This window comes from Polypterus senegalus, chromosome 1, assembly GCF_016835505.1.
Source record: "Polypterus senegalus isolate Bchr_013 chromosome 1, ASM1683550v1, whole genome shotgun sequence".
In the NCBI taxonomy this organism is placed as follows: domain Eukaryota; kingdom Metazoa; phylum Chordata; class Cladistia; order Polypteriformes; family Polypteridae; genus Polypterus; species Polypterus senegalus.
This window is the reverse complement of record NC_053154.1, coordinates 135035349-135047497: the sequence shown is the minus strand read 5'-3', so window position 1 is coordinate 135047497 and position 12149 is coordinate 135035349. Positions and strand designations below refer to the sequence as shown.

General features: G+C 37.1%; 1 protein-coding gene across 1 annotated transcript in view; it reads left to right on the top strand.

Moving 5' to 3' along the window:
• The first annotated feature begins 8864 nt into the window (after window positions 1–8864).
• si:ch211-247n2.1 (calcium-activated potassium channel subunit beta-2) overlaps window positions 8865–12149 on the top strand; it is a 160833-nt gene continuing 157548 nt past the window's right edge. The window contains exon 1 of the mRNA XM_039758770.1: window positions 8865–9064. Within this exon, the coding sequence (XP_039614704.1) occupies window positions 9012–9064 (53 nt within the window). The 5' untranslated portion in view covers window positions 8865–9011. The remainder of the gene's footprint in view (window positions 9065–12149) is intronic.

The window sequence follows — 12149 nt, the reverse complement described above, 5'->3', positions numbered from 1 at the left end:
CCCCAGAGAAAGTCCTTGGCCAAACTCTTTTTTTTTTTATCTGTAAGCTTTCCCTGTGTGAAGTCACTTTTAAATAAAGTGTTAATTTTCACTGTTACTCTGACAATATGCAGCTATATGTACACCTGTAAAGCCAAATGACCTTTCCCAACTCCTACATTTAGAGGCATGTCTGTCAGGAATTAAAAAAAATGGATGGCTATTTACTTTCGGCTCTTAAATGCTGATAAAAAGGGTTATTGGTTGTTGGACCAGCCAGATATACACAATTGTGTGTGAGCTTGAGTGTTAATATTGATGGCTGTGGTATTTCTGAAAATTTGACCATCAAAAATCTTGGAGTGATCTATGATACCTGTCTCATATTCCAGTCTAATACATGCATGTGTTACTTCTAGACTGGATTATTGTAATGAGCCTTTCCTCTGGTCCTCCTAGTTGTGCTACTTGAAATCTTCAGCTTGTTCAGTATTCTGCAGCTAGAATCCGAACAAAAACAAAGAATATTTGAGCCTATAACACCCATCCTAGCTTCTCTTCATTGGTTACCAGTACAAGCTAGAGCAGAGATTTTAAAGTTTGTTTAACTTGTAAGGGCTTGCATGGATTTGCACCACCTTACTTAGCTGAGCTAATTACACCACACACACCAGTACATCTTTTATGTTCTTTTAATGCTTGTCTTTTGGTCATTCCTTTTAGTTAAAAAAAAAAATCAATCTTTTTGAAACAGCATTTGGCTACCATGCACCTTATCATCGGAATGGCCTTCCATTAAGTGTAACAGAAGCACAATCTGTTGATATTTTCAAAACAAGACTAAAAACCTACCTTTACTCCCTTCATTACAACCTACCTTAGAATTCAGTCAGGTCAATCATATTTGACATAGTCCTTACATGCTTAAATTATTACTATTTTTTTTATTCTTTGTTGACATACATTAACTTGGTGTTTTAATGTTGTTTTATTATCATTAAACAATTTTATTTAACTTGACTCCTCTGTCTGCTTGTTTGTCTGGGTCAAATCTTGCAACTGATTTTAAACTCTCTTTTGCCAAAGCAAATTTCTTCAAATTTTTCATATGTGTTCAGTATTGATGACGATACAATAATCTGTCAAAACTGATGTAATTACATAACAAATTTCACCGTACTTAATGGTTATGCGATTCCAATTAACGCACACACAACGACGGAGAGAAAATATACCGAGATATAGGAGCATACAAGTGAGAGATGCATGAGATTGTCCCCACTTGCCTCTTCCAGTGAGTGGAGTTGGTAAATATGTGTGCTGACCTTACTTGTTTACTCTTGTGAAGGAGTAGCCTTGATGATCACGATTAGGAAATATTGCCGTAAGCTTGCCGTTCTGTCATCGATATTTTTTTGCAGCAATCAAGTGCTAATACCACTATAATAATTACAGCCTGAACAGACAAACAGAGACTCAAAATATAATTCTTTTTAGTATTCAAATAATTCTGCAAAGAAGATATTATGTAATACTTTTAAAGAAGTTTCCCATTCATTAAAAATGATTAAAGAAAAATCATTTGCAAAATACTTGGAAACTAAAAAGTAAAAAATACTGTATATAAAAACAGTAAAACAATTTTATTTAATTTAGTTTTAAATGCACTAAAAAGCAAAAAACACATTTTTCTTTAACCACAATTTTTCGTGGTTTTATGCGACTAAATAAAATCGTGGGGTGCACATAAATTAATTCATTCAATCTATTAATAGAATAGACTATTTAAAAAAAGCAACAACATTGCAATTTCCCACCATGTTAAACAAGTTTCAAAAATTGTTTGAATCAATTAATTTATGAGTGCCCCACGATTGTATATATGCTCATAAAACCACGAAAATTGTGGTTAAAGAAAAATGTGTTTTTTGCTTCTTAGTGCATTTTTAACTAAAGTAAATAAAATCGTTTTACTTAAAAAAAGAAAATGTAAAATATATTTTTTACTATTCCTTCAACTATTCCTTGTGGTTTTATTTTAATTTCTATTTTTATTTGCTTTATATCTTGTCCCATGTATTCTTCTTATTTGTACAGTATATTGGAACCATGTTGCATGGTGATTCTGCAAATTTACTTAAAGTTGATTGAGTGATAGATCATGTCATAGGCCAATAAATTTGGGCAGCTATAGTGGTTCATGAAAACGAATAGGAGTTAAGTTTTTGGACAGGATGAGATAATAGGATGAAATAATATCTCCTGCTCAGGGATCCCAATTTCAATTTCCATAAGTGAGCGTGGGGTTCAACAATACAGTGAGATCCCAAAGTAGAACCACTAGCTGTCAGGATCAAGGGGAGCTATCTGTGGTGGTCTTGGTATTTTGCTAGGATGTCTTCAGGTCCCATCCCACAAGTCATCTACAAAACCTGCTAATAGAACACCCAGGGACAAAATCAGGACATGCTCAAGGGATTATATCTCTCAAGTAGCTTTGGAGCATCACAGAAGTCCCTAGGAAGGTGTTGGAATAAGTTATCAAGGATATAATTTGGACATCACAGCTTAACATGTAACCCTCTTAAGGGTAAGGAAAATAAGTCAAGTCAAAATAAGGAATTAAAAATATTCTCTTGCATAAACTATTGCATTACGTGGTCATGATGATGTACCTAGTAAAGGAATGACTATATTTATACTGACATCTGCCTGCAGTGAAGTGTGCAAATTGGTTATGGGTATTAGCAAATTCTTTCAGAGATGCTGTATAACCAACCCTGTGGATTAACACTGTGAAATCCTTTTTATAGTGTAGTGTTACAACAAGGAAGGGGGCTGCACCATAAAGCCTAGAAATGGCATTATGCCTTTTCTTTCGTTGGAAGGTATGTACAGTTGCACATACTGACACTTTAGAAAGTTAAGCAATGTCATGGAGTTTGTTTGCAATTGTCTAGAAGGTCAAAGTGACACAAAGAAATCTGGATGGGTGGAAAATGAACAAAAAATCTTTTAGGTTTGAACAGCATAGGAGTCCAGTGGTTTAGCTTTGCTGCTGCACAGATTCTGCATCTTGGGTTCAAAACCAGCACATAGTTGCTGCCTATGTGGTGTTTTCATGCTATTCCCATCACAGAGACAGACCAGGTTAACTGACCATTCTAAACTGACCCTGTATGATGGAGTGCGGGTATGTGTCCAGTTGTGCCTTTTGATGGACTGAAACCCATCAATGGTTGTTTCCCACCCTGTGCTAGACCCTAGGAGAGACTGTAGGCCCCTGTGACCCAGAAAATAGATGCAGTATATTTTAAAATGTTAGCTTTTGAGTTTGCTTGTAATGCTTACAGACCAAGATTGCTTGGTAAGGTTCAGACTTGATTAATGCAACATATTTTGTGCACAGATTCTCTTAACTATATAGATTCAAGTGATATGATAGCACAAGAGTGATGTCTTGTAACACCACTAAATCAGCCATAGTAGTTGGAACAGTTTGGCTATTCCGTGCACTATTATATTGATACATAATGATTGCAATCAAGTGCCTTAAATTTGTAAACGATATGCAATTAATTTCAGTGTATTTGATAAAGCTTGCATCATGAAGGCGAATCTAGAAAAGAAAGGGAAACCACACAGAAACAGTGCACTGCCTTGCCTTGAATGAAACCTGGGTTTGAAATGCAGCAGACATCCCAAACATTTATGTTACATCACAAAGAAGGAAATATGCTAACATAGAATCTGGGTCTTTCATTCAGGAAGCTACCAGAACTAATCATCTGGTACAATATAAGAGGGTAAATCAAGATGTAAAGGTAATTTGAAAATTACACAGTAACCGTGAAAGATAGAAGCTGACGGAATAGCACACATTCGTGAACGTTCATGGGTAGTTTGAACACAAACAGTACAGTACACAGCCCTTGGTCTATTTGAAGCAAAGGTGAAATGAACATGGACAACGCATTGTATTGAGATTTCTTTGTACAGAGGGAGTGAAACGTGATGAAATTCCCAGAAAGACAGATTTGTGGCAGTTGAAATTTAAGTAATTATTAAGTAAGTATAATTATAATTTGAGTAATTGTAAAGTATTACATGAAGGAAGAAAAAAAGTGAGATATGAATACACAATGAAAGGTATGAGAATTGAAAGAATACTTTATGATAAGGATTTAGGAGTCACAGTGGATGTTAGAAGTTAGGTTACACTGCACAATGTGTAGAGTACAAGTCACATGTGGATATACTGAAGCTTTATAACACACTGGTGAGGCCTCAAGCCACATGGAAGACCTATGAAAGAGCACACAGACAGTGGCTCAGACAGGTTTGAACATAGAACTATGAAGCAGTGAGGTAGACATGCTGAACAATACACTTCCTAATTCGTTATAAAAAGGGATTGGAATGAACTATATGCTTGTACGCCTTTGCCTTGCTTGAAACTACCTGTTGGTGTGATTTTCTTTGTTAATAGTCTGCTGTAAAGCTTTAGGAAAGGGGCATAGCTACAGCAGAATGTACTGGATTCTCACTGCACTTGGGCCTCAATTAAATTCAAGGTCATATGCAGTTTGAACGGACTGAATTCCTACATCAAACCCTGTCCAAAAAACACGCTATCCTCTGAACTGGCTACAGAGTCATTGCATTCAGGACGAGCAGGTGTCTTATCTAACCCTGGTGTTTAGCTTTGTGCTCATCTGAAATGGCTCTGCATAAACATTCTCCCAGTTCTAGCTGTGAAAAAACAGAATAGATGACACTCCTTAAAGTGATTAAGAACCTACAGGGACCATTGTTTTAATCTTAGTTGTGTTCCTTATGCACTTTTAAGTAAGCAGACAGGACATCCTAGAGGACGAGCAGACAAAAGAAAATGGTTATAAATCTGCCATCAATACTAGGGGGCATATTTTAACATATCCATTCATACAGCTTGGATATGCCAGCAGGTTTTGAAATACAGGATTCCTAAAGGCAGGATCTGAACATAGAAAGAAAAATCACATTAAAGCATACGTTACAGATTTTTATTATTTTTTCTGCCACTGTAGTATTTTGTATATGATAAATGACTAGTTAGCTCAGAATGAAGAAAAATGCATTTTAAATAGTGTGACCCACACAGCTCACCTGCAGTTGACAGGAGAAGCTTAGCACAGGACTATTAATTTATCTTCAAACTTAACACCTTTTTAGCCAAAAAGCCATTCTAAGATGTGATGCAGTTCAGCCGTTTCAGGTTTTGTCGTCCTCTGGAATCTCTCTAGTGAGGAGAAGCAAGTGCTATTTTATATTTTAACCACTAGGCTGCACTACACACTGGTTAACTGAGAGAGTGAGCCTGAATCTATACCAAATACTGCATTTGACTTAATACTATTTCAATTCAAATTATTACAGTTTTTAGCTAAAATATTATTTAATCTTTATATTTTCGTAAGATGCATTTCATTTAACTTCTTGATATACATGTATTCCGAGTCAAACAACCCTATGTCTGTTGCTTTTATCTCAATCAATTACTTAATCACGTGACTGTTTGTTTACTGCAACATGCTGCTTCTGCTCTTATTGTGTATCTATAACTATAAATCAGGTGTGAAAGAAGCCCGGACACAGACAGATACTGAGACACACAGAAGTCGTAACACACGTTATTTATTTTTCTCTTCACAACACACACAGCACTCAAACCTGAATAAACTTAGTCCTTATCTCTTTCTTTCCTTTTCTTCTCTTCTCTTCTGCCACCTCCACTCCTCTCCTCGCAAGGTCCGACTGGAGTGAGGCAGCACCTTTTATAACACACCCGGATGTGCTTCGGTGCTCCCTGATGACCTTCCTGCAGCACTTCCTGGTGTGGCAGAAGTGCTGCATGGGCACCCGGAAGCACCCCAGGTCTACCTGCTTCCTGTTCTGGCAGCACATCCTATTGTGTCAGAAGTGTTGCAGTCCATGTCTCCGGGACTGCCCAGGCACCCTCTGGTGGTGGCCATGGGCTCCAGCAGGGTTGAGTCTCTTCGCTCCAATCCCGTGGCCCCCATGTAAACCAGGACAGCTGCCCTCTCGTGTCCCGTTGGAGGTATTGTCCCTGGTCCTTCCACCTTCCAGTTGTCCTGGCTGCGCAAGCTCCCTAGCCATCCGCCAATACAGTTAGGAACCCTGGTGTTTTTGCTATTTCCCTCACATATTCCAGTCATATACATGATACTCTGATGAATGGTTGTGTGTGGTTGAGGTTAAAGTTAGGATAGTCATCCACATGCTGGGTTTAATAAAGAATGGATGCACAAATTAGTTATTGTTCAGTGACCCTGACCAAGATAAACCAATTTACATGGATGAAGAGCCTAAAGAGACTCCTACATACTAAACAGTGATAGGAATCGGCACATCCATTTTCTTTAAAATTCTAAATTAAATATGTTTGTTAAAATGTTCCGTTAAACAAAAACAGACAAACGTGCAAGTGACTGTATTTACTAAAACTTTTCTTTTATTTCAGTTTACATCAGTGTATGCTCATTATACTCAGTGCGCCATTGCTCCAAAGTCCTGGGCCCTAACCAAGTCCTGAATGCTGTCTGTGTTGAGTTTGTACATTCTCCATGTGTTTAACTAGGTTTTGATCCAGATTCCTACCATATCACAAAGCATGTATGTGTTTGGTGATTCTTATCAGACCCCATGGGATGGGCCAGCACCCCAACTAGGGCGAATTCCTACCTTGTGCTGGGTGCTACTGGGTTAGGCATTTCCCACCATACAACCCTAAATTGAATCAATTGGGTTTGACTGGGATTATATAGAAAGCAGCGATCGCCTCATCTGCAGAGGCCCCACTGATGTGCTCAACAAGAGGATGCACTTTTAAGCATTTTTTTGTCTCAGAAGTTGGTGGATGGTGTAGGAGACCAGTTGCTGGACGGCCTTAAGTCTAAGATGCCACAACAGAATTCTACAGAGGCTCACCCAATGGATGGAGTGCTCACTGCCAAAGTACCACTGCTACTGGTGTTGGGTTTTCTTTTGAATATTTAATTTTTTCTGGTTTTTCCTGACCCCCTGTGAAGATTAAAACAATGCAAGCATTCAAAAGGATTCCAGTTTTGAAGTAAACATCAAAATGTACTCGTATAAGAATGTGCTGATGCCTCACAGTTCTAGGAGACTAGATTTACATTGCAGGATTCTCACTCTCTATATGGAGGTCTCACATTCTTTCCTACTCTTCTTCTCTGGGTATTCAAGTTTTCTCTCCACATCCAAAAGATGTGCAGGTTAAGTTAACTGGCACCTCTCAAATGGCCCATTGTCCAAAGCTGGCTCCAGCCCACTGTCACTGCTGTAAAATAGATTAAGTTGTTTTTTTGGTTTTTTTGCAAATTGAACAAAATAAGTATTTAAATAACAGAGACAAATTTTTTCCTATGAATTAAAACATTTCTGTTAAATGACATAAATACACAGCTACCATTTAGTTTTTGCTTTTCTAATTTGCTGCAGACATTACAATGTAGTTTTTTAAAAAAAACCACACAGTTAAGATAACAAAACAATGAAAGGAAATTAGCAAATAAAAATTTTACCAAATGACAAATGTCATGTGTAATCCTTTGTAGAAAAGACATTCACAATTTGAAAGAAGGTTATTTAGATAAAAATGGGAAACAATAACTCTTGGAAATATCACCTGTACTTGAAAGCCATTGTATATGGGGTGTAGAAAACCTTATTTTTTAATTCAGGTTTTATCCTAAATCCAAGTCACTTAGATAAATAAACATAATATGATTTGTATCAAATAGGCCTGAGTAGGATAACTGCCTGCAGTGGAAGTTTGAATTGAATCAGTACATTGGTTCTGAAATTCTAAAGCCAAATTACAAACATGTTTCAAAATGACCCATCCCCAGATTATCAAACCCACTTAATCCAGTTCAGGGTTCTGGGGGATTAGCAGCAGCATTTACACACAAGTCCATGGAAGGGCACATTCACACTCAGTTACACAGGAGTAGTCAATATAAGACTGCCAGTCTTTGGGATGTGGGAGCAATCGGAAGTACCCAGAGAAAGTACAAATGGTCATGTGGAGAAGGAATGTATAGCGTATTCCCAGTGATCTAGATATTTAGCTCCTTAAAACAGTGTAGCAGCAGTATGACAGACTATGCCACTCTCACCCAGGTTCAGCCATTGTATTTCCCACTTGCCCAGTTTAGGGTTACAGGAAGACAATGTCTATAGTGAACCTGCTTGGCACAAAGCAGGAACCAGCCTTGGAGATGTCACCTGTGTAACACAGGCCAGACTTCCAGCAGTACCCCTAGGGAAAATTTAGAGTCACCAGTTAACCTATTCAGTAGGCCTTGGGGAGGTTCTGTATTTCATGGAAAATCTATGCCAAAATGGGAAGAACTACAACTTCTGGGCCAGAACCCCCACAAATGTAGATGTGCATGATATCACCACTAACTAGTGCAACCACCCAATATGTCCATCCATATGTTCTGTCATGTGTTTAGCATCACAGTCAGAGTTGGTTCACGTTTTGACCCAACTGGGCAATATAAGCTCAGGAAATGGATTGATGGATATTACGATAATTCATTACACAATTTAGCCATCAAGCTGAATAGATGAAAAGAAAATCACAGAGAGAGAGAGACCAGATATTTAGTTTTTTAACATAATGAGTATGTCTGGTATGTATTCATTTCAAAAACACCTACCGCCTTTTTTTCAAAAAAGGGCCAGATACATCATACAGAGAGAGAGAGAGAGAGAGAGAGAGAGAGGCCCAGTGTTAATGCAGTATCATGGGGGTGGGGGTGTTTGGTCTTTATGCTAGTGAAAGGTTTGGTAGGAAACCCAGCTGGTAAATTGTGTGTTGACGGAACCCTTCCTGTAGCAACCCTGCTGAGATAAATAAGCCTTTCTGCCTTCCCTTTCCTTCCGTCTGGTATTTTTCAAGTGAGAAATAAAACCTCAAAAAAAAAAAAAAATACACAATGCAGCAAGAAAAGACCAAGTTTGGTTTTAAACGTCCCAAAAATGAAAGGAGGTAAGTGCCATTTGTTTTCTAGGTTTCGGTTCACTCTGTGGTTTAGTGATTGACTGGCAGTTAGTTGTTATTCTCTAGATTTGCTGTTGCCACCCAGGAGTTTTGTCTGATTGCTTGAGAATGGAAACGTGTCACTAAAGGGTATGTGTTAACAGGCACTAACCTACATTAGCAGCAGAATATTTCTTTTTTTCCAGTATTTTGGTTTGCAAATTTTAAGGTGTAGAATACTGGAAAAAAAAGTTTTGCCACTAAACAAAACAAGTTAAAAAAGGTCATCTAAAAGAGAAATAATTTCTGGTCTAATGTTTATTTTATAAATCAGCTCTGTGTGGTGCTGCAAAATCAGGGTATTTTGCTATGTAGCATTGTGGATTATGGTGTCTGTCCTGGAGTGTCCACTCTAATGAATAAGCGGATCTGTGCTCCGTGTTCTCGGCATCAGCAAGCACGTCTTTGCACACAACAATGCAATGTATTCGGCTGAAGGCCAAAGAGAAAGCTGTGTAGGGAATAAGAAGATGGTCTTCTAGGATATGCTACTTGGAAAGATGTGGAAAGCAAGCCTTAGGATGCTTTAAATGTTTTTTAATGTTTTTCGAATATTATATGGGCTGCACTACGAAAAGGACTGTAAAAATGCAGATTTGTTCCATTAACTAATATATTTACTCCAGCTTACTTTTTTAAGGCATGAGGTACAATATGCGCCTCTAAAGCGTGGGTATATATAGTATATAATTTATAGGCAACATACAGTAACTGTGTCAAAATTTTCATTTCAGCTTGCCTGAGGATTCATATTTTTATGTAGGCGATTTGACCACTTTCAGAGTGATGTCTGTGTGTTAGGCGATGCAAACAGGCGGACACGGCTCAAAACCAGATCATTCAATCTAAATTAAAAACTTTGTACAGTCATTAATATTGCAATAGGCAAAAAAAGTATTTGTTATGAGCAAAACAGCACCAGAATATTTTGCTTTACAGAGTTAGTAAAACTAAATAAAAAGCAAAAATCGAAGGTCAACAAAAATCGAAGGTCTAAAGTAACTAAAGATCGATTTACTGAATAAAATAGAAGAGAGAGCACCATCATAGTTGGTTTTTAAAATTATCCAAAAAGTTAGACGTCAACTACTGGTGGCTTCATAAGCCATGCCCACACAACCAGCAATAGATATTGTTACCATAAGCAATATGACCGTGGCCATAAGTACAGTACAACCACTAAATGATTTCACTCACAAACAAGCTGGTAAAGAGAAAGATGTTGAAATGACAAAGCAATAACAATAGCAATAATATTAAAGCACAAAAATGTCAAAGTCATATTTCTACTTGCCAGAAAACATTCATGAAACACACACACAGTAGGACATCATGAATATATATACTTACTTGCTGATACATAGATGTCTACAGATTTTATTTTGTATTGTTATGGGATAAAAATTTATAAATTGAGTTTTCAACCATTTTATACATTTTAGCTATTCCCGAACACGAATTGACCACTTCTGGAGTGATGTCTATATGTATGTGTGTGGGTGCAAGTGGAATTTAACAGCTAGAAGAATATGGACAAGCTTTGGCAATGATTAGAGAGGTTTATGGACTAAAAAATAAAATCTAGTAAAATATCATACACTTTTTCTTTTCCTAATGAGCTTTATGCCTTCTACACAACTAATTAGCTGATGTCTTCAATGAGATCTTTAGCAGTTCGAGAGAATCTGTTGTTCTTGCCTGCCTCAAAAGGACAACAATTAGCCAAGTGCTAAGTATCTGAATCAGAAGGGATGCCAGAATTTCATAGAATTTGTCACAAGTGGGCCTACTCTTATTTTTATTACTGTTAAATAAGCACTCATTAAAAAAAAAAAATCTTAGAAATCCAATCATACTGACATAAGCGTTTTTTTTTTTGTTTTTTTTTTTGCATAACTATCTTGAATGTTTATTAATCCTAATTTAAATTCACTTTATCAATGGAGAAGATAAAATGACCGCCTAGCTTTTGTTGATACACAAGACACACCAGCCCAATGTAAAAGAGACAAATAATGTGATAATTTTGACCAGTATAGAATTATGTAACCTTAAACAGTCTGATTACTGTTTTGCTATTCCTTGCAATTTGTGTATACCTGATGCAGTACGTGTGTTTTCAGTAATACGAGTTAATCTGTCCTCCACTATATCACAGTAATGCCAAAAAACACATCTTTCAATATCCTGTTATTAGCGGCAAAGCTGTGCATATTACCGGCTATAACAGAAGATGGAAACTTTTAATACTGATTGAGTTGGTGACTCGCAGATATCAGACAAATCTGTGATCTGGCCAATCCTGACATTTGGCACCTGGGTGGTTGTATATTTTCCAGTACAATCATTGATAGTATTGGTAGCACACTCATCACTTTGAGTTGTGAGAAAAGCGCTATACAGTATAAATGCAAAGAATTATTATTATTATTATCGCTAAAGTGAACTAGGCTAGGAGTGGTGTTTCATTAAAGTTTTCAATGCCATTATCAGACACGTTTTGCACTTCTGTTTCCTTTTGATAATAAAGCCTAAAATCGCTTTTCGTTAAAGCATCATTCAGGTTTCCCTTGGACAAGGCATAGCCCAACAGTAAGTTCTAGTGATGCGCGATTCACGAAAAACTCTTTGTTTTTGAATTACTCTTTTTAGCAAATCATATAAAATCGAGTGCTAATGTAACTTCAGTAAGTTACTAGCTGGTAGCCTCCTTTTTAAGCGTGTTTGAGTAGCTGTGATTGGCAGTATTTTAAGTCAATCTTATTTTCTAACTCTTGTTATGCAGACATATGCTATATAATCACCATTTGTATATGCACTTTCCAAATAGCACTGTTGATTTTTGCTGTGTAAATAATTATAAAATTAAGAACACGTATTAAAATTCATGTATGCACCTTAATCTTCATTTGTCAGGAAAAATAAAAAGTTAAAAGCTTAAGCTATACGGTGAGCCAATGAGGAAATACTGGCACCCTATCCCTAACCCTAACCCTAGTGGTAGGCTACTGAAAGCAGAAAGTTAGACCATACT